This window comes from Myxocyprinus asiaticus, chromosome 1 (assembly GCF_019703515.2).
Source record: "Myxocyprinus asiaticus isolate MX2 ecotype Aquarium Trade chromosome 1, UBuf_Myxa_2, whole genome shotgun sequence".
Classification (NCBI taxonomy): Eukaryota; Metazoa; Chordata; class Actinopteri; order Cypriniformes; family Catostomidae; genus Myxocyprinus; species Myxocyprinus asiaticus.
The window spans coordinates 62,317,777-62,342,003 of NC_059344.1; the positions used below are offsets into that span (position 1 = coordinate 62,317,777).

The window sequence follows — 24,227 nt, forward strand, 5'->3', positions numbered from 1 at the left end:
AATGAATCAGAGTCTGAATGAGCTTTATTGTCAAGTATGCTTACACATACAAGGAATTTGTCATGGTGACAGAAGCTTCCAGTGCAAAGAGAATGCAACCATATATACATACATACAAACATATACATTTAAACATATATACATATAGTGATATAAAAATAAGATATAACAGATAAAGAGAAATATACAATAGAGCAATAATGTTGTTCAGATATTTTATATACAGATATGCAGTTATGTGCAGGTGATGTAATGTATTGAAGAAAGTTAAGCTCAGTCGACAGCATTTGTGGCATAATGTTGATAACCACAAATAATAATTTTGACTCGTCCCTCCATTTCTTTAGAAAAAGCAAAAATCTGGGTAACACTGAGGCACTCATAATGGAAGTGAATGGGGGCCAATTTTTTTAACGTTAAAATACTCATTGTTTCAAAAGTATAGCCACGAGACATAAAGGATATGCGTGTAAAAATTATTTTAGTGTGATAAAATCGCTTACTAATCTTTTCTTTGTAAACTTTATATCTCAAATAATACATGAGTTTTAACTAAAGAATTAATGTAAGTGCTTTTATAAAATTATTAGCTTCACATTTCTGCCTTTAAACCAGGGGTGTTCAATTAAAGTTTCAAGAGGTCCGGTCTCTACATTTCCTTCCCAGCAAAGGTCCGGTGTCAGTGGTCAGTACGGCTTTGAATTTTTTTTTATATTATAACTTTCCTCGTTAGCAGCAATAGTACTTTGTAAAATGAAAAATAAAAATGTAAACAGTCAAAATAGTCTCTTCAAAGCAGAGATGAGGACACTGGCCCAGAGACAAAGCCAAAGCAGTGGGGTGTGAAGGAACTTTTCTACCAAAAGTTTAGGCTAATATATTTCATATAGTTCATTAGTTGAGGGCACTTGGATATGAATATAGCAAGAAAAGATCAACAGTTGTTTTCAAGCAGGATGACATTCGGAATATTTATTTTTACATTCAGATACTTATGTATGGGACATAGGAGTACTTTTGACTGAGAAAGTATAGGTTACTGTATGGGGGTTCAGGGGTAACCCCTGAGAGAACATTTAGAAAATGTAAAAGTCTGAATGGATCATTTTGATATTTTCCTAAAGTGAGAAACTAACAATTTACATCTTAAAAATACTGTTTGCTTAAGTATGAATAGGCTGACTATGAAATAATGAGAATGTTCTCATCAGAAGCAGAGAACTCTACTAGCCAGGCTAACTGATCATTTCTATTAATTATAACTAATAATCAGAGATGATGACAAAAAACTGTCTGTCATGAAATGCACATAACGTGCTGATAAATCGAGCTAAATTTAGACGGAAACAGACGTTAGTCTAAAAAGGTGACACGTGAAATTGTCCTGTCACAAACCTGCTTTAGCTGAACCGTCCGAGTCATTTATCAGACAGATGAAGATAGTTTCACTTTGCTTTATTCTCATTTTCTGCGTGTGTTTTAGCGAAAGATGCCAGTCTGGTGCTCACCGCGTCTCCGTTGCTGTTGTTAAAATAACCGTGCCTGGAACTCTACGTAGCCTAATCAGGCTTCATGCGACACCTCGTGTATATCACGAGGGAGAGAGGCAACATGCACGGAGCAGGAACGAAGCGTGTTTGGCGCTTGAGAAAAAGATATAGCACTGATCGCCTCTGAGTGCTTGTGGTGTGTATAGCTCCGTTGTTTTGACACACTGCTCACTAAAACTGTAGAAACGTTAAGATAGGACAACCGTTGTCATTATCTCTCGGTCCAGATGGAACCAAGCTGGGGTCCGGAATCGGACCGTGGGCCGCTAATTGGTGACCGCTGCTTTAAACCCTCCAAACATTGGCTCCATTCACTTCCATCGTAAGTGCCACACTGTAACCTCCATTTTTGCTTCTTTTTTATTTTTAAAGAAAAGGAGGGACGAGTCGAAATTCATTTTTGTGGTAATCAACGTTATGCCACAAATGCTGTCGATTGAGTTTAACTTGTACTGAACCCGGAATAGTCCTTTACTGCTACAAATAAGACAGAGGGCCATCTAAGAAAACATGTTTGATACAGCCAGTTTGCTCAGCTGAAAATTGCACATACATTATGACTAAAAATGTAGTGCTTTGTCACGCTACACCATTACTCATTGGTAAAAGTAGCTTGTTACTGGAAAAGCTACTCTGTTTTGAAAACGGCTCAGCTACAGTCATATTAATGGAGATATAGTTAAAGGGATAGTTCACCCAAAATTAATACTTCAATTGAATAAAATAAAAAGATGTGAATTATTTCATTACTCGGTTAACTATCTCTTTTTCCATTACTGATCTCATCTTTCACTCCCAGCAGAGCGAGGCCCAGCATTGGCCTCCTCAAGGCCCAAGAACACAGAGGGCAAAGTTAGACGAGTTCTGCGTAAACAGCCTGAATCCCTGGACTCTGTAGATTCCAGTTCTACCGTCTCCTCTTTGTCGTCTTCCTACATACAGCCAACCACACGAACCCGCAGGTTACGTTTCCGATCCAAATCGCCTTCATCAAGAAGACTATATCTATCCAGCCCGCCCGACAGCCTGGACCAACCCGAGGAGGATGGAGAGGAAAGACCGCAGTTCACCAGCCGCGGCACTTTCAACCCAGAAAAGGGCAAGCAGCGGCTCCAGGGTGCCAAGAGCTCCCCTCAGAGGTACCGTGAACCTGGTGGAGGCCAGAAGAGGGACCCAGACTTACCGCCTCAGCAGATGGTGGTGTACGGCAACAACGAGTTCATGGTATGAAGGTCACAAGGTGACATGTCCATCCCTCCCTGCTCGCTCACTCGAGTTCACACTTGCTGCATTATAGTCCTTAAGTGCCATGTTGCCTGGAAAGGAGAGCCCTGGGCTCTGCTGAAGATGCCGTTATCGAATCTGTGGGTGTAAGTGTGTGTTTTCCTGTCTCGGGAACGCAGGGCAAAGGGAATGCTGTGGAATATTCTCCTCTGGACTTTGGCAGCTTCATGACTGTGATTTAGGAGGTCCAAAGGCAAGACAAGGAGGCAAAGCCATTGACAAACTCAATGAATTTAAGCTAAACCATGGGCTGCTTTAACGTTTACAATGTAGAACCTTGAAAGCAGCATTCGCTATGATGTTTTTGCCCCTGAAGCCTATTTAATAAATTTTATTTACATGGAGTATATAAATCTATATAAATATATGATGTGATGTAAAATGTATAAAGCCAGAGCACCAGTGACTGCTGGGTTGTTTATTTCATATATTATATCTTGTATCTGTCATGAACGCTTTGGAGAGCGAAGGTGAGAAGGTTGGTTTTGTGTGGATGTGTGTGAATGAAGTTTGTGCTGTTTTTTGTGTTGTGCTTGGAGGGAAATGGTGCCATCTAAAGGGACCAAGCGAACTGGTGTTTTAATGCCAGAGGATACCAGTACTATATGAAGACTCTTCCAAATCACCAAATAGGGTATTACATCACCTCTCAACAATCATCAATCAAACCATCGTTTGGATTCATTGAGACTCAAATACATGTTTTCTTACCTGTTTTGTTTGCTTATATCTGCCTCAATCATGTTCTAAGAAACCAGTGTTAATATACAAAACTGCAGCTGCAAGATCACGTTGTTACTTGCATTATTTAAAAAAAAAAAAAAACATAATTATTATTTGTCTGGAAAGTCTTTGGATCATTCACACGATGCAAACGTAAAGTTCACCTGCCAGAGGACAACTTAAATATTACAAACGGTCTCTCTTCTCTGTAGACACTTCTTTTTCAAAAAAGTATATTTAACGGGCCGTATTCAATCGAGTGTCTTAGTAAAGATCTATCATTATACTGCTTTATTAGCAGTGTTGCTGTGGAAAAATCTTGGTTACCATATTAACCTCTCTCCATCACTAGCTATTGGTGTCTCCATTTAACTGTTACAAGATCATGATGCTATCGTAATCCCTTTCAACATTTAATCATGCAGAATATGTTAAAGATATCTATAATTTAATGTTCACTATTTAAAATGGTAATTCTTAATATCAGCAAAGGAATTGCTACTAGTAACAATGCTAATCCTTTATATCAATAATCACGTTTGCGCTAGTAAAAATGACATAATTACCCATTATCAAAAATTTAATGTGAACTAGTAAAATGTGTAAATTTTTATATCTGAAACTGCATTTTCACTAGTAGAATTTCACTCCTGTTCATAATGCAATTACGTTTTTTACCATTTTTACATTTTAAAAATTTCATTATCTGTAATTAATTTCTTTCTCGTTAAAATTCCAAATACACAAATCAGCACTTGTACTTTTTTTAGTAAAAAAAATAAATAAATAATAATAAAAAAAAAATTTGATATCGATAATTACATTGCTACTAGTGCAAATGTCCATTCCTGATATCAAAAATTGATTTAAAAAATGTGGTGTAAAAAGTACAAATGCTCATTTTTAATATCTGTAATTTGTTGTTCTGTAGTGGCAATGTTTATTTCAAATATCTGGAAATTTATTTCAGATATCATTAAATTGAAGAGTAAAGAAATTGTAAAAGGCTTACTTACTAGTTACAATAACATTATAGATATCTGAAATGAACGTCATCACTAGTGAAAAACAAATTACATTGCCGTATTATTGGTTTACTGGTTTATTTTTAGATATAAAAAAAAATTATATAATTTTTACTAGTTGTAATTAAATTGTTGATGTCTGGAATGGACATTGGCACTCGTAACAATGTAATTGTTGATATAATTTTTTTTTGTATTTTATTTTTTACCAGTAAGTACATTGCTGATATGTGAAATTAAAATTTCAATTAGTGAGAAATTAAATATTGATCTCTTTAATTGCATTTTTAACAGGAGTGATGACAGATCATTTTGAAATTTTATGGTACTAGTGAAAATGTAGTTACAGATATAATTAATTACAGATTTTACTAGTTGAAATTCAATTTTTTATTTCAAAAATGGGTATTTCTGCAAGTAATGATGAGTGTCAAGAATTAACTTTTTTACTAGTAAACCTAATAATATAAAAATAGCATTTTCACTTGTAGTAATTGCATTGCTGATATCAAGAATTAGCATTTTAACAAGTGAAAATAATTAGATATCTATAATTCATATCCTGCATGCTATTAAATGTCAAACAGGCTTGTGAGGATGCTGACTGTGAAATAAACAGAATCTGTCATTCAATTGCACCATGTAAAATATTTTCCAATTCTGTCACTAATTTCTGCAATAAACAAAAACATGAAAATTAATAATTGCTACCATCAGTTCAACTGCAGTTATACATGGTAACCTCACTCTTTCCAAGGTTTGGCATGTGATGGTATTATTAAGTAAGGTCTCTGTGAGTGTATGGGCATATACACATGAAGTCAGAATTACGATTGTTTATTTATATTGTGTTATTTTAGATCCCATTCATTGCTGAAACTGGTCTGGCCTCAGCAGTGTGTTGAACAAATATTTCTTATGAAAGAGAAAATGTCATTGTAAAATAAATTACACATTTTGAACAAATAAGAACTGGTTTATTAATTGAAGGATTTTTGTGGTATCGTGGTACTAACTGCTTCATTTTACCACACACATCCGGGGTTTGTATTCAAAGGGATTCTTGCGAGGAGAACACGAATTACCTGTTTGTCCTGCACACCTGTAAGAGCTGCTGTCGTAGTCAATGAGCAGCGGCTTGCTTCGCCAACAGAGTGCATCCAGGCTGTCAGAATTGTAATTGTCTGAATAGTTAAACCTGTTTTACTGGATAAGAGATAAAGATACATTATAATTAATACTGATGATGTATGGTGTTTGTCGGAAAGTAATTATGTCATTTATATTCAGTTTAAGTTCTTGCCAGATGCTTTATCAGATCAGTCATGGGAAAAAATATCTTGTCAGATTCCTTGGATTCATTGGATGTATCATGGAACAAGGATAGGAATAGATGGTAATACTATGGCATTTTGATTAGGGATGCACCAGTTTTTAAAAAATTGTCCAGGGGGCCTGGGTAGTTCGAGTAAAGACGCTGACTACCACCCCTGGAGTCGTGAGTTCGAATCCAGGGTGTGCTGAGTGACTCCAGCTAGGTCTCCGAAGCAACCAATTTGGCCCAGTTTATAGGGAGGGTAGAGTCACATGGGGTAACCTCCTCATGGTCGCTATAATTCTCCCTCTCAGTGGGGTGCGTGGTGAGTTGTGCGTGGATCCCGGAGAATAGCGTGAGCCTCCACACGCACTACGTCTCCGTGGTAACGCACTCAACAAGCCACATGATAAAATGCGCAGATTGACGTCTCAGTCAACTGAGATTCGTCCTCCGCCACCCGGATTGAGGCGAGTCACTACGCCACCACGAGGACTCAGAGCGCACTGGGAATTGGGCATTCCAAATTGGGGAGAAAAAAATAATAATTTGGGCCGAAAAGATACTAATTTGAACAATATGCCAATATTTTGCCTCCTACCTTATTTTGTCATTAGATCACTTTTTGGCTTAGGAATTATGCTCTTACAAAGAGGTACAATTGTATTGTTTTAACAACAATTAATTTCCAATGAAATTTTAAAAAAGATATTAAAAAAATATATATTAAAATGATTGATATGGGAAAACAAATATTATTCTGCTCTTCTAAAACATTTTTGCACTTCTTTCAAGCTCCAAACTTTCAAAACTCACATTTTACATCATAGAACATTACAAATTTACATTATGCATGTGATTTGACAGGCTTTTTCAGATTTCATTTATTTTGGTAGGTGTTTCCTTATATTATCGCCATAACCCACCCTGTATATTCTTAAATGCTCTGTATCTTTTAACTAGCCTATGTGCTGCTGTAATATGGGAATTCGATAATCTATAAAAGTATTCAATTCAATTTCAGCAATGAATGCAGAAAAAAAATATGATAAACTTTATGCAACGCGATAAATTTACGTAACTAATTATAAATAAACCATTGTTTTTTTTATTGCTTTTTCTCTTTCATATCTGTTTACATGCTTGTGTTGATGGTTTTAATTTGGTCAATAATTGTTTGATAATTATCGGTGGACGTTACATCGGTGCATTCCTAATTTTTTTGTTTGCCATGGTACTGCAAAATAACTATATAGCCTACTTTTATATTTATTACATACTCCAACGTAATTCAAAGAATATGCTTCTAACATGGAACTATGTACAAATAAATAAATAATAATAATAATAATAATAATAATGGCGATACCATGATACAAATTACAGTGGTTTGAAAATGCTCTATCAAATTGACATAGAAAGAAAATATTGTGATTGCATCAGATTGCATAGCTGGGGGGTATTACCAAAGCGACTTTCAAGGCAAGTCAGTCCACTCGGCTGCCAAATTTGGAACTCAATGGGTAAGCTATTTTCTATCAAAGCGGCAGAAAAGTACAGTTCCTATCTAGTTGAATGGGGAAAGACCGAAAACTCCAAAACAGTTGGTCCAAATACAATCAAAAAACATATTTAAAATGAGCAGTAAAATCTGACAACAATGGCATCATTGAACTTTGAACTCCGAGTACGCTAAAAAGCACTTTTCATGCTGGTCCAGCAAATGCCCATACACATTAGCGAGTTGACTGACAGGCGATGTCTGTATCTAAAAGGTGATTGGCTCTTTTACCTGTTAGGCGGGAATTCATTTTCTACATTCGCCATATTTGGTGTTCCAATTTCTCCCGTTCATTTTAATACAAGTGGTCCGTCTCGAGCAAAATAATCTCTGGTGTCATCCTTACAAAAGTGCTTAAAGGAGTAACAAGGAACAGGGAAGGTATCATATACACGTCTTAAAAATATGGTAATGACATGGCTCTCTTATCCACATGACACGTGTAAGCTCTCAAATTTTTCCACATCAGTACTCAAATCAGTATTGATTTCATTGAGTTTGGGCAAAGCTTCCAACAGGCACTTGAGATCAGACAGTGACGTGAAGCCTCCATCACGCATGCGTAGTGAGGTGTGCGCGCTCAGGTAGTTTCGCAAGCAGCGGTACACCTGTTTTCACTTCAAGACACGATGTCTAGATTAGACAACAACCCCTTTGCCGAGCCAGTTGATGTCAATCCTTTTCAGGTAAACATCGCTTTAATTGTCATTATATGTTTGGTAATATATCAAATGTTGAATGTTTTGTGCGCTGTGAACCTGTTTGGTTTGTTTGTTTGTTTGTTTGGTTCGGCCTCTAGAGGAGGGAGTAGTGTGGCGAGATTGACAGGCGCTCAGCCAATCACATTTCAGTGTATGAACGAGCAGCCAATCAACTTCTGATGACGATACAGGAAGTGTACTTGTGTTAAAATGCATCGCCTTGTTTTATATTGTTTTAAAGTATAAAAGCTGAGCTTTTTGACAGAACAATATCCTCCGTGCATGTTTATTAATATGTAGGGAACATAGAAAATGTTGCCATAACAAAACATATCGATCCATGTCACTGCATGCAACAGGTGTAAAAGTCCAACCAGTCCAAATTATTTACTCTCATTTGCCTGTTATTATGTCCCTTACAAACCGTACTGTAGCAGTGATGGTATCAGGTAATAAGACTTTTTTGGGAATATAAAGAACGTATATACATGCATTACTAAGTAATTAATTACTGTAATTTACATTTTCATTGGAAAAAGTAAAGTAAGGGATTACTCTTAATTTTTAAGTAATTTAATTAGTTACTCCTGGTATAATTGCGTTAAATACTGTATAGACACTAGAACAATGCTATATAAAACAATAGTGAATTGAAAATCGAAATTTAACGTCTAATGTTAAAATATATGTTTTCTAATTTAACGCCGCCCCTTTAAATTCTTTGGCCAGTTCTTGAATAAAGTATTTGATTTTATATGATTTATTTGAAAGAATTAAAAGAACAGTTTCATGTCTATCTATCTGGTCGAGGTTGATAAGGGTTTTAGAAAGTAATTATAAGTAATGCAATTACTTTTCAGACAGAGTAATTAGTACAGTAATCCAATTACACTGTAGAAGATGTAATTAGTAGTTAGTAAATAATTACTTTTTTAGAGTAACTTACCCAACACTGTTTATTTGTTTGGCAGGATCCATCAGTAACTCAGGTGACCAACACTGCAGCTGATGTCATCGGAGACTATAACCCATTCACAGCCGGTGCTCTGGTAAGCACTGCAGTTTCCCATCATCATTACCAATCTTTTTTAGGATTGGTTACAATTTCAAATAGGGCTGCACGATTATGAGGAGGGAAATCATAATTATCGATTATTCAACTTGTAAAAAATGGAATCTCATGCCTCATACCTCATGCCATCTCAGATGTCTATGACTTTCTTTCTTCTGCAGAACACAAATTAAGATTTTTATAAGAATATCTCAGCTGTTTAGGTCTATACAATACAAGTTAATGGTGGCCAGAACTTTGAAGCTACGAAAAAAAACATAAAGGCAGCATAAAAGTTATCCATAAGACTCCAGTGGTTAAATCCATATTTACTTTTACATTTACATTTATTCATTTGGCAGACGCTTTTATCCAAAGCGACTTACAAAAGAGGAAAACATAAGCGAATCATCTTAGGAGACAGTGGTACGAAAAAGTGCCATATTACAAAGTTTCACTAGCATCAGAATAGTATTCAAAACAGAATAAAGTGCAACAGGATTTTTTTTTATTTTTTAATTATTTTTTCAATGACTGGTTAAGTGCTCATGGAAAAGATGTGTTTTTAGTCATTTTTTGAAGACAGAAAGTGAGTCAGCTTCACGGATGGAGTTGGGAAGGTCATTCCACCATCGTGTTATGATGAAGCCGAAAGTCCGGGAAAGTGTTTTGGTGCCTCTTTGTGTTGGTACGACAAGGCGACGTTCCTTAGCTGACCACAGTCTTCTAGTGGGCGTGTAGCTCTGCAGAAATTATTTTAGGTATGCTGGAGCACACCCAGTGACTGTTCTGTATGCCAGAATCAGAGCCTTGAATTTGATACGTGCATCAACCGGCAGCCAGTGGAGAGAGATGAGGAGTGGTGTAACATGCGCACTCCTTGGTTCATATCAAAGAGGTTCCATTTATTTTGGGTGAGAACAGACCAAAACGTAACTCATTTTTCACTGTATATCTTGCTTGATTACACTTCCTACCTCCACCTAGTGGTCTGTGCATGCGTCAAACGCTAAAAAGTGTAACTGAACTTGAAATCATGATCGTGCCTAGAGACTGCAAGACAAGATGCACAATGAAAAAGGAGTTACATTTTGGTCTGTTCTCACCCAAAACCGATTGGATCACTTTCAGAAGACATGTATTTAACCACTGGAGTCATATGGATTACTGTTATGCTGCCTTTATGTGCTTTTTTTAATTTTTATTAAAAGCTCTGGCCAGTATTCACTTGCATTGTGTGGACAAACAGAGCTGAGATATTCTTCTAAAAATCTTTATTTGTGTTCTGCAAGCAAAAGAAAGTCATACATATCTGGGATGGCATGAGGGTGAATAAATGATGAGAGCATTTTCATTTTTGGGTGAACTATCCCTTTTAAGTACATTGTTGTGTTGGGCATCTTCATGGCATATTCTTATGTAGGCTACACATACAAAACAAGCTGAGAACTGTGTTCCTGAATTACTTTATTGCTGTTTTATACATCGGTAAATCAAGATGTTGCCTAAACGGTCAACTGCATGTTGGTCCTTTTAACAGCATGAAAAAAAGCTGTTTAGGTTCTTTATAAATAATACACAGAAATGTGTGGTTAGTTGCAATTCTCAGTCGCTGCAAAAGACCACATTGTAAATGGACAATTGCAAAATTTGTAGTTCCACATATAGTTCCAAATTCTGATAGAAATTCTCTAGAATAGAAGAATACTCGTTTTGGAATATGTCAAAAATAGGGGTGTAACGATCCATCGATCTGGATCGATGTATCGACCAATTAACCATCGATGCAATATCATCAATACAACGAGTAAAGATTAATGTATTTTATTTATTTTTTCTTCTTTTTAAGATGCACCTTTATTTTGACGCTCTAATGCCAGCCACATCCGAACGCATTTCCATCATGCGATGCAGCAACCTTATTATATTCATTTCATTTTATAAGCGCTAAATATGCTTCATGTGTGACGCAGATGTGCGCGGAGTGACTGAAGTTGCGCTCTTCTCTATCTGTGTGTGCGCTCGCGTCAACAGGGCTGCGAGCTCCGGTGACAGGATAGCACGGAGCGGCTCACATGCATGATTAAATCAGACTTCCCTCAATATGGTGGTGCATGCGACACATTTGAATTGTACATGAGCATTTTCACTTTTAAAGCGCTTTGGAGCAATTCAACCATGTCAAACGGCTAAAGAGCCCCGATATTCTAAACCGTGCTGACAAGGGAAAGAGAAAACACCTGCCCTGCTGCACCAACATCAATTACAAGACTTTTCACATTTTCACATCAACACCCTTACTAATATTTATCACAGTAAACTGTAACAGAATTTTTCAATACAACTGTGGAAGATGCAGCCATGAAAAAACATGGATAGCACATACTCTCCTGTCGTGGGCATGTAAGTATTTTGGATTGAAAGACTTGCTTGACTGTTGTAGAGATGACAAATTGTCACTGTAGCGTTAACCTCATTCCACAAGGCAATGAGCTGTCGTCAAACGATTGATGATCACTTGTATGTGATTTTATGACTTTTATTTTTATATTATTTATTTTTTTGTATTATAAACACTGGCATCCAAAAGTTTGGAATAATGTGCAGATTTTTCTCTTATGGAAAGAAATTTGTACTTTTATTCACCAAAGTGGCATTCAACTGATCACAATATATAGTCAGGACATTAATAATGTGAAAAATTACTATTACAATTTGAAAAAAATGTTCAGAACTTCTTAAACTACTTCAAAGTGTTCTCATCAAAAAATCCTCCACGTGCAGCAATGACAGCTTTGCAGATCCTTGGCATTCTAGCTGTCAGTTTGTCCAGATACTCAGGTGACATTTCACCCCACACTTCCTGTAGCACTTGCCATAGATGTGGCTGTCTTGTTGGGCACTTCTTACACACCTTACAGTCTAGCTGATCCCACAAAAGCTCAATGGGGTTAAGATCCATAACACTCTTTTCCAATTATCTGTTGTCCAATGTCTGTGTTTCTTTGCCCACTCTAACCTTTTCTTTTTGTTTTTCTGTTTCAAAAGTGGCTTTTTCTTTGCAATTCTTCCCATAAGGCCTGCACCCCTGAGTCTTCTCTTTACTGTTGTACATGAAACTGGTGTTGAGCAGGTAGAATTCAATGAAGCTGTCAGCTGAGGACATGTGAGGCGTCTATTTCTCAAACTAGAGTCTCTGATGTACTTATCTTCTTGTTTAGTTGTACATCTGGCCTTCCACATCTCTTTCTGTCCTTGTTAGAGCCAGTTGTTCTTTGTCTTTGAAGACTTTAGTGTACACCTTTGTATGAAATCTTCAGTTTTTTGGCAGTTTCAAGTGTTGTATAGCCTTCATTCCTCAAAACAATGATTGACTGACGAGTTTCTAGAGAGTTTCTTTTTTTGCCATTTTTGACCTAATATTGACCTTAAGACATGCCAGTCTATTGCATACTGTGGCAACTCAAAAATTCAAAAACCAATTTCCTTCCGAAACAGCAAAATCTGTACATTATTCCAAACCTTTGGCCACTAATGTGTGTGTGCGCGTGTGTGTGTGTGTATATAATTATTATTTGCACTTTTCAGAGAGCTCAATAAAATATTCAAATTATATTTTGGTTGCATTTTTGACATAAGTGTAATTGATTGTGTAAAATAGGCACATAATATCGTAATATCTATCTCAGCCCCTGAATCGATTCGTATCATAGCAGACTTTGAGGTATTAGCAAACATTGGATCGCCGGCCAAGAGTATCGATATAAGATCGTATCGTGTTGAAACTGCCGATTTACACCCCTAGACAAAAAATCCTGAGCCAATTCTGTTGTATAGCTAAAAGAATTATAAGTTGAAACCAATCCAAAAGGAATCAAATAAAATCCTACCGGACAAATTGAAATTCCCACACTTTAGTTAATTTCTTCAGAAATTCAGTTTATTTTCAGTTTATTTTCCGTAGGAACTTATTCGATTCTTGGAGGATTCCTTTTGGATTTATTACAAATTGTTGAATAGAAATTCCAATAGAATTACATTAGAATTCTTTGAGGATTTTTTTTTTTTTTTTTTTACTTTCCACTGGAACATTTTAAAGCTGTCTGTGTTCTGTATTGATCACAAGCAAAGAGTTTGAAATGAATTCTCTTTGAAGGATGGACGTACCATACCCATCTCAGCCGCATCTCAACCAGCAGTTCTCCAGACGACAGTGGAGCCCAGTCCTCAGGTTAGTACAGCCTTGATTAATGCTGATGCTGAACTGTATATTACACGCAATGGGCCTTAATCATGAAACACGTGCAGAACAAATGCTTGAATATGTAATTTAATGGGACAATTTTCCTAAGGATGGAATCATGAAAGATTTACACGCAACAAACGTATTCTGCACATGTTTCATGAATAAAGTCTTTTTAAATCTCTTTGGTGTTGAGATAAATCTACATACAGTAAAGCAGCATTTGTGTGGTTTCTCTATCAGGCCAGTGTAGCTGCAGGACAGGCTGAGCTCCTCCGTCAGCAAGCAGAACTTGAAAAAAAGGCAGCAGAGCTGGAGCGTAAAGAACAAGAGCTTCAGGATCGAGCTCCAGCACATGGTGAGCAACAATCATCCTCCACATTCACACATGGGAATATAACTGAGCTAATTCTACAAAACTTTCTGCTGAGGTCAGTTATACAGTTGACATGATGGAAAACTGTTTGTTTACAGGCAAAGAAAACAACTGGCCTCCATTGCCGAGGTTTTTCCCTATAAAACCTTGCTTCTATCAAGATTTTAATGAGGAAATTCCTGTAGAATATCGGAAGGTTTGCAAGATGATGTACTACCTTTGGATGTGTAAGTGAACGCATGTTCAACGAAACAAACATTTATTCCCTCAGTGGGAATAGGGCACACTTTTGAAGGAATATTCCAGATTCAATACAAGTTCAGCTCAATCGGTGGCATTTCTGGCATAATTTTGATTACCACAAAATTCATTTTGACTTGTCCCTCCTTTTTCTTAAAAAAAAAAAAAAAAAAGCATACATCTGGGTTACAGTGAGGCACTTACAATGGAAGTGAATGGGGGCAAATCCGTAAATGTTAAAATACTCAGTGTTTTAAAAGTATAGCCACAAAACGTAAACAGTATGCATGTTAACATGATTTTAGTGTAAGAAAATCGCTTGCAATTATTTTTTTTATTTTTTTTGCCATGACGATGTAACACATAAACCCTAAAACAACTGTAAAAAGGACGATTTAAACAACTTTACAGTTCAAATAATACACAATGATTTAACAGAAGAATTAATGTAAATACTTCAATAAGATTAAAAGCTTCACATTTCTACCTTTTAAACCCTCCAAAAGTTGGCCCCATTCACTTCCTTTGTAAGTGCCTCACTGTAACCTTGATTTTTAGTTTTTTTTTTTTAAAAGAAAGTCAAAAATCAGTTCAACATAAATGTTTGTGGTAATCAACATTATGCCAAAAATGCTGTCAATGGAGCTTAACTTCTACTGAACCAGAATATTTTTTGTTTGAAATTTAATACTAGAGTATGGGTTACAGCATACTGCAAAGTATTACTGCACACTATATTTTTTAAAAGTACTATGCTACATTTATTGTCATATGACCTCATTACGATCTTTAACTATCCGCATGTTTTCACAAATGTAGTAGGTTCATCCTGGAACAGTATTCGATGCATGCAGAACATTTGAATACTGTGCTTAGTACACATACTGCATACACAAAAAGTAGTACAATTTGTGCTATTCTGAACATACCCCAAATCTTCAAATACTTTCATGACTGTATGTAAGTGTAGATATTAAGGCACTTATTTGAACTTGTTTCACAGATCACAGTGTTACGCTGTTTCTCAATCTGTTGGCGTGTCTGGCATACTTCACTGTATCTTCTCAGAACGGAGGGGACTTTGGACTTTCAATCCTCTGGTTTATTTTGTTTACTCCTGCTGCGCTCCTCTGCTGGTACCGACCCGTATACAAGGCCTTTCAGTGAGCTACATATGACATCTGAGTGAATCCAATGAAAGTGAATCTTCACCCTAGGCTAGAATTATATATATATTATATACTATATACAGTACTGTGCAAAAGTTTTAGGCACTTGTAAAAAATGTTGCATAGTGAGGATGTCTTCAAAAATAATTACATAAATAGTTTTCATTTATCACTTAATGTCATACAAAGTCCAGTAAACATAAAAAAGCTAAATCAGTATTTGATATAACCACCTTTGCCTTCAAAACAGCCCCAATTCTCCTAGTTACACCTGGACACAGTTTTTCTTGGTTGTTGGCAGATAGGATGTTCCAAGCTTCTTGGAGAATTCATCACAGTTCTTCTATCTATTAAGGCTCAATTCTGTCTCTTTATGTAATCTCAGACTGACACGATGTTCAGTGAGGGGCTTTATGGGGGCCATGACATCTGTTGCAGGGCTCCCTGTTCTTCTATTCTAATGTTTTCTATTTGCAAAAGTAATGTTTGGGAGTCTAACATTTATATTTCCTATTGACACACTAAAGCTGAAGATATAAATAACCATCTTAAGACAAATGCTTTTGTGAAACATGTGCCTAAGACTTTTGCACAGTACTGTGTGTATATATATATATATATATATATATATATATATATATATATATACACACACACACACACATATATATATATACACACACACACACACACACATATATATATACACACACACACACACACACACACACACACATATATATATATATATATATATATATATATGTGTGTGTGTGTGTGTGTGTGTGTGTGTGTGTGTGTGTGTGTGTGTGTGTGTGTGTATATATACATATACACACACACACACACACACACATACAGTGGGCTCCAGAATTTCTGGCACCCAATATAAACAATATAATTATAGAGAGAATCTCAAAATACCAACATGTGATAAATACTACTGTACTTTATTCATGTTTCAATGGAACCAACCAAAATCATTTATTGATTTAATTAAAAATCAATGTCTTCCAAATCAAGATTTCATAATTATTGGCACTCTTCATTTAGTACTTAGTGCAACCACCTCTGGCAAGGATAACATCATGGACTCTTCCTGTAATATCTGACAAGGTCACGGAGCACATTCTGAGGGATTTTGGACCATTCCCAGGGCTCGACAATAAGGACTGCCCGATGGCCCAGGGCCAGTGTGAGAGAGATTCAGGCCAGTTGCTAGAACTGTCACTTGCCCGATCGGGCCAGTGCTGCATTTATAACATTAGTGCAAGAAAACAAGTGAGAGAGCACAAAAATTATACTGAGCGAACTAACCAACGAGCGAGCGTGATTCTATTTAGCTCGCAAAGATGCGCAAGCGCATAATATACTGGACGCGGCACTCTCCTAGTACTGTCCTCGCTCTTTTCCAAGTGTCTTGGCAGCAGCTATTACCAGTGCGTAGAAAACAGAAGGCAAAAAAACCCCACTTAATGAATTTCGTAGCGGGATTACACGTCTTGCGCAACATTTTAAGTATCCCCGCACATTCCATGTTCACAGTGCGTGAAATCCCCACATTTTTTGTTTTTACATGTTGGTGAAAAGCAGTAATCCACACATTGCAACACAAGAAATCAACAGTTTCTTTCTATTGGACTGAAAATCTATGTCTCTCCATGCATATGTGTCATCATCATCATCATCTCTCTCTGTGCAGCGTAGACTGTTTAACATGCATGCGCTCAAAAAAAAACAGTTAGAGATGAAGCGCCGAATGAGATGTAATAAACTTTGTTAAACCCCAGTTATACACGTGTCTGGAAATCACAAGCTGCTCAATATCCAAAATGTAAGTATAGATTTAATTAGGTTTGTTTCAAAACGTAAACATTAATTCGACATGATAATGCCGTTTGATATGAAAAGAAGCAAGCTCACTATGTGGCTATTCTTATCAGAGCTGTTCAGCTGCAGCGTGAAGATGAATATTCAAAACAGTCTACTTCATATCATCCTCATGAAACATCAGTTACATGTCTCATTTCTGGACTGTACAGGTATTTTTGTTTTTGTGCTTTGTGCATCAGTCTGTGCTGGTCTTTAGGTTGGCTGATTTCATGTTATATACAGTACACATTCTTAATTCACAGATTAGGCCTAATATCTCCCTAATGTATATTACACGTCACAACCGATTTGGTAGCAAGTCTCTTCTCAGGGATTCAAATGTTTATTACATTCAGACAATAATCATATCTTTAACTAAGTGATTGAATCTTTGATCCTGTGTGTGAATACACTACACATGGCCAAAAGTTGCATGACAGCATGACTAAACGGGTGAGCGAAAACCCATCATCTGCACAACTGAACTCTTCACTTAAAAAGTCATGGCAGTATGGCTGAGGTTAATATGATGTATTTATGAATTTATATCTGTAAAGTGCTTATATGGGATTACATAAGGCATAAATCATATCTTACGTATTATAAATGTGGTCCAATTTTGTGGGACTTGCCTTAAAAACAGAATATATGTAAAAAATATTTATCTTCGGACACATTTTTAAAGCCATGATGGTAAATTTAACATTTTTGTGTTGGGGCCAGTGAAAAGTTTGGCAGGGCCAGTAAAAATCCAAAGCACTGGCCTGACCGGGCCAGTAGACAAAATCCTTAGCGTTGAGCCCCGATTCCTCTATGCAGATCCTTTCAAGATCCTTCACATTCTTGGGTTTGCGCATATCAGCTGCCCTCTTCAACACAGCCCACAGGTTTTCGATTGGATTGAGGTCCGGCGACTGAAGTGGCCATGGCAGAACATTGATTTTGTTGTTACAGAACCATTTCTGTGTGGATCTTGTGGTATGTTTTGGGTCATTTTCTTGTTGGAAAGTCCACCTACAGCCAAGTCCCAGCCTTCTGGCAGAGGCAACCAGATTGTCAGCCAAAACTGCCTGATACTTAGTGGAATTCATTATGCCATCAATCTTAATCAGTGCCTCTGGACCTCCTGGAATTAAAACAGCCCCAAAACATCACTGACCCACCACCATATTTCACCTCTCCTTGTATGCATCTCTGTTTCGACGGCAAACATGCTGATGCTGTATCTGACCAAAACGTTACATTTTGGCCAGAGCAAAATCTGACCAGAGCACCTTCTTTCAGTCATAATTTAAATGACGTTTGGCGAACTCCAAGCGCTTGCGTCTGTGTCTTGGGGTCAGAAAGGGCTGTCTTCTGGCAACCCTTCCAAAGAGCCTGTGGTTGTGGAGGTGGCGTCTGATGGTGCTTTTTGAAACCTGGTGACCCCAAGACGCCACCAAGGCCTGCAATTCTTTCACAGTGATTCTTGGGGATTTTGTTGCTTCTCTCACCATCCTCCTCCCTATCGTGGAGGGCAGAATGCATTTGCGTCCTCTGCCCGTGAGGTTTTCAACTGTTCCATATCTTTTGAATTTTTTAATAATTGCCCTGACAGTGCTCAGTGGTATATTCAATCATTTGTGGATCTTCTTGTAGCCATTACCAGAGTTATGATGGTCTATGACCATCTGTCTCTTTTGAACTGCCAGTTCTTTTGTTTTCTTCATGGTGATGGATGACAACGGGATATTGCATGCGTGTTACCTCATTTTTATACCCTAGTGAAACAGGAAGTTATGTAATGGCTCAATATAGTTCCTTAAGACTTGGATAAAATTAAATAAGTGGAATTTAATTTCTGGTTTAATTTTGGTAGATGTTGTTTACAGTAATCTTTAGGGTGCCATTAATTGTGAAACCTTAATTTGGAAGACATTGATTTTTAATTAAATCTATAAATGATTTTGGTTGGTTCCATTGAAACATTAATAAAGTACAGTATTTATCACATGTTGGTATTTTGAGTTTATCACTCTAATTATATTGTTTATAATTTTTAAAGTATTGTTTGTGCATTGCCAGTCAGGGGTGCCAGTAATTTTGGAGCCCACTGTGTGTGTGTGTGTGTGTATATATGTGTGTGTGTGTATGTATGTATATATATATATATATATATATTTGCACAAAGAAAATGAAGCTTGTTTAAAGGCACAGTTCCCCCCAAATTGTCATTACTATAATGTTTTTTTTTGTTTTTTTTTTTTGTAGTTTCCATTATTCACAGTAGTGATTCTCATTGCTATAATACAGTATTTTTTTTAACTCTTTCAGTAAAAATTACTGTAATACACAGATGTATTTAAAACTGCATAATATAAAGGAAGTACATCAAATATTGGCGTGGCGTATAAATACGTTACAATATATCTTTTTTTTTGAGAGAGAGAGAGAAAGAGAAATGAGTTATGAGAATTTGGGTGAAAATGTGCTTAATTGTCATGAAAATAATGTTACATTGCAAAAAAAATCCTTATGAAATCATTCTAAAATAAAGAATTTATTTTATCTAAGCAAAAAACAATTTCTTATTTTTTTTTTCTCTTGTGATATTCAGCTTTAATATAGCTTGGACATGTTCTCTTGACCGGTTTCATGAAATTCACTGATCTTTATTCTTTTGAAAAAAAAAAAAAGTAACTTCAACACATCACATCAAACTTTTCTTTCATTGCAGATCGGACAGCTCCTTCAGTTTCTTCTTTTTCTTCTTCATTTTCTCATTCCAAGTAATAGTGTATGTCATACAGAGTGTCGGGATCCCTCTCTGGGGAAACAGGTCAGTTATTTCTTCACTCGATGGCACTGGTGGCATGATTTTGTGTGCTTTGTAAATCTTCTTGTGTACTTTCTTCACATGTCTCTGACAGATAATCTGCGGTTGGTTTCATTTTCTGTGGGCTCTGTCCTCAAATTTCCCATGGACCTCCTCATGGTTGTGTGTTATCTGGTGAAACATCCTGTTCTCTTAGTAAAGTGCATCTTTAATTTACTGTTTTCCATTTAATTCCCTTATGGATTTGTGTCTATATAGGATTTGTTAGTTTTCTTATTAGTCTGCTTTGTCTGATGACTCCTAGATACATATGGTAATGAGTTGTGACATTTGGTACACGAATAGAGGAGCTTCTCAACATCTACCATGTCAAATTTGGGGTCTCTATTGCAAACTCTTTAGCATCACCAACTGCTCTTATGTTTCTGCTTATGACGTTTGAACCATGTGGTTTTAGTTTCCACCCAACTAGATTTCCCGACATTTTGAATTTTGTCTGAAACTTACTTTTTCAAGTTCATCCCAGAGGGTTAATTTAAATTTGTGTTAGATAATTTTGAGAAAACGTATTCGCTGTTTTGTTTTTTTTACATTCCAAACCGTTCACGTTTAATGCTTTAACAAATTTGACAGCGAGGACCTCAAATTTGGAAGTGAAGCTGTATCTTGAAAATACTTTTAGGTAGGGCTGGGTATTGTAACAGATTTTCCGATTCACAAGCTCTACAGGGGACCTTCTAAATAGGTGCATAACGAAAATATTAATTTTACAAACTACATTTAATTTGTTTTTCATCATTTTTGGTCACGTGAGCTTTTTTAAAATGTACAAATTCATATATTCAATCTGTAAATATGATATTATGTATATTGCATTTATTAGATTGTTACATGTTTATTGTTTAATGCAGAATTTGTACTATTAACAAGTAATAGTTTGTTGAACGTGCTAAAAAAAAGGTACCATCTCTTTAAGAAAAGTGGCATTTCTGTAAAGAGTGTCTGTAAATGAGCACATATTAAAAAATGTTTTTTATTTATTTATATTTTTACTCAACCGTGCTATTCGCGATTCAATTAAATGTTTGTTTTGTTCTTGATCAACAATTAACTGTAAAGTATAGAGAGGTTATTAAAAAAAAATCCAATACATTCAATGGCAAATGGATTGCATGGATCTCGTCTTTGCACACGGAACAAGTCAAACCAAACTTTTACTCTCAACTGCTGAAGTTCTTATATACTACTACTAAATCACTGGTGAGGAAAATCTGAACATTCTAGTTGCCTAGTTCGAAATGTGGTCTAATATGCGAGTGATTTACTCTCATTGTACAGTGTTTCACATATAGTAAAATATCGATCTTGGGATTTAAGGATTGAAATCGAGATTGTTCAAATGAAGAACAAAAATCGCTATTTTTACCCAGTCCTACTTTTAGGTATTAAAGTCAAATTTATTAAGTGTCCTTAGGATTTCTGGGATCATTAGAGACGGCACCCCCTGGTGGTCAAAGTTGCAAATAATGGCTCTGCTCATTGCAGTTGGACTGGATATCTTAAAGGGTTAGTTCACCCAAAAATCTAAATTCTCTCACGATTCACTTGCCTTTAAGCCATCCCAGATGTGTATGACTTTCCTTCTTCAGCAGAACCGAAGTTAAGATTTTTATAAGCAGATTTCAGCTCTGTTTGTCCATACAATGCATGTAAATGGGTGCCATCAGGCTGCTGGCTGTTTGACAGTCCAAAAGGCATATTTAGGCAGCATACAAGTAATCCACATGACTCCATTCGATCAATTAATGTCTTCTGTGGCAAATCGATAGGTTGGTATAAGAAACAAATCGATAATTAAATTGTTTTCAACTTTAAATCATTGCTTCCACCCAGCGGATTTACATTTTTGGGTGAACTAAACCTTTAAAGGGTTAGTTCACCCAAAAATGAAAAGTCTCATCATTTACTCAGTCTCATGTCATTCCAGATATGTATGACTTTCTTTCATCTGCTGAACACGAAGATGTTTAGAAGAATATCTCAGCTCTGTTGGTCCATACAATGCAAGTGAATGGGTGCCAAAGTTTTGAAGCTCCAAAATGCACATAAAGGCAACATAAAAGTTCTCCAGATGACACTGGTGGTTAAATTCATATCTTCTGAAGTGATATGATAGGTGTGGGTGAGAAACAGATCGATATTTAAGTCCTTTTTCCCTCACTTTCTCCTTCTGTTTTTGTTGATTCACATTCTTTGTGCATATCGCCACCTACTGGGCAGGGTGGAGAATTTATGATAAAAAATGACATAAATATTGATCTGTTTCTCACCCACATCTATCATATTGTGTCTGAACACATGGATTAAACCACTGGAGTTAAATTTATTAATTTTATGCTCCTTTATGTGAATTTTGGTACCCGTTCACTTGCATTGTATGGACCTACAGAGCTGAGATATTTCTTTAAAAATCTTAATTTGTGTTCTGCAGAATAAAAGAAATCATACACATCTGGGATGCCAGGAAGGTGAGTAAATGATGAGAGAATTTTCATTTTTGGGTGAACTATCCCTTTAAAATCATAGTTCTGCTGTCATCTGATTCTTTGGATAGTGGTTAAGTCACAACATATTTGTTTGGTGCTATATTTACATTTGTTGATTGCAAAACTCAGTACGAAAGTGTGTTCCAAAAATAATGTGTGTAATGATTGTCTTCTAGTGGTTGGATCACAGCCATCGCTATGCTCCGTACTAATATAGAAGTGTCAGTGTTTATGATGGTGGTAGCTGGTTTCTTCAGTGTCAACGCTGTGCTCTCAGTCATCTTACTGAAAATGGTAAGTCTGTTTAAGCGTAACACCATGTCTTCATTGCAGTCGAGGTGCTGAATGCAACAAAACCACTTAAGTTTCTATTTGTTTGTGTCTTGGTGAAGCCATTTCAACAATACACACTAAATACTACAGGTTTTATTGAATGGGTTCATAGTTGCGTGTTAGTGTTTGTTCTGTAGTGAACATATTTTGTTGTACTTGCTTTTATTTATCATTGTGTACATGCTTCCTTGGCAACTTTGAAAAAGATACCATGTAAAATAGTTGTTTAACTCAAACTGATGCCATGCAGTTTAGCTAAATCTCTCGTGCTCTTTAGGCATGCTGTGATTAGATATTATAGAACGCAAAGTTTCTCATGTACACTGTCTTTTCAGGTTCATTCCAAGTATAGGCGGACTGGTGCGAGCTTCCAGAAAGCTCAGGAGGAGTTTTCACAGGGGGTTGTTTCTAACCGAACCGTTCAGACTGCGGCAGCCTCGGCTGCATCTTCAGCTGTACAGGGAGCCTTCCGTTAGCACCCACAGATACTGTTAAAGACGGCGTGTCATTACAACATTATTTCAAAAACTTCCGGAAAACTCGGGTGCAATACATTAATTTGGTACTGAAAATATTGGACGGTAAAATAGTTTTACCTGGCTGTAGATTGGTGAGAAAATGAGTTGGTTATCAGGATATAGGCTGTCCTTTCCTCCTATATTCATTTTAAATGAACAAAGGCAATAATAGTTGTGGTTTTATGCACAAGTAATGTCTCAAGTGTCTCGAAGGCACTGTCTCTGGTCGAATTGTAATTAACATTGAAATGAATATGTAATTGTTGGGTTAATATTGAGTCAGTATATGTTAATATACCCCCGTCCCCACCACATCCCCAGTATGCATTTAAAAACCTTTTAGTGAAGTTTGTGAGCTGTAGTGTTGCATGTTGTTTATTATTTAAATGATTCTGCACTGTGTCTTTATATCCTAGCTAAATTGAACTGTATTCAGTTGATGTTCCAGCAATGGTACTACAACATTTGAAGAAAGACATTTTCAAGTAGGAAGCTTTCTTTTAGCTTTTGAGATAAATCTTGGGGATGTTGGTGGCCCTGCTTTAATAGCTGTTAATTGTATTGATAATAAGTCTGTTTTTAAATCATAGTACTGTTGTGATAATGTGCTCATCTTTTTGTTACTTTGTTACAGTCTTGTTACATTCTTAAACTGATGTGATGGTTTTGCAGTGTTCTCAACTACGAACAAAATTGTATGCTTTTAAATTATAGATATCTTTTATTACTGTGGTTGACGTGGGTGGGCTGCTAACTGTTTTTGTCTATTTAATTAAATTGAATAATTCAATTGATATTGTTTATGTGGTCCATTGCTTCCTTTTGTATATACAACTTGTGAAATAATTTTCCAAGTTTAAGTATATAAGCGGCGGTAAGATTTTCTGTATATTTTGATAGCAAAA

The 24,227-nt window shown here is 36.3% G+C and overlaps 2 protein-coding genes across 3 annotated transcripts in view; both read left to right on the top strand.

Moving 5' to 3' along the window:
- Positions 1 to 5,734, top strand: part of LOC127441974 (unconventional myosin-IXAa-like) — a 229,018-nt gene extending 223,284 nt beyond the window's left edge. For both annotated transcript variants that reach the window (XM_051699623.1, XM_051699711.1), the window contains one exon: positions 2,350 to 5,734. In XM_051699623.1, coding sequence (XP_051555583.1) covers positions 2,350 to 2,780 — 431 coding nt within the window. In that variant the 3' untranslated portion in view covers positions 2,781 to 5,734. The remainder of the gene's footprint in view (positions 1 to 2,349) is intronic.
- Positions 5,735 to 8,014: 2,280 nt separating this feature from the next.
- LOC127442912 (secretory carrier-associated membrane protein 2-like) lies at positions 8,015 to 24,104 on the top strand. The gene is made up of 9 exons (XM_051701333.1): positions 8,015 to 8,144; positions 9,131 to 9,208; positions 13,367 to 13,441; positions 13,697 to 13,811; positions 13,928 to 14,056; positions 15,073 to 15,232; positions 19,827 to 19,928; positions 22,648 to 22,765; positions 23,140 to 24,104. The coding sequence occupies exons 1-9, from the start codon at positions 8,088 to 8,090 to the stop codon at positions 23,278 to 23,280; spliced, it is 975 nt and encodes a 324-aa protein (XP_051557293.1). The 5' UTR covers positions 8,015 to 8,087; the 3' UTR covers positions 23,281 to 24,104.
- Positions 24,105 to 24,227: the final 123 nt, after the last annotated feature.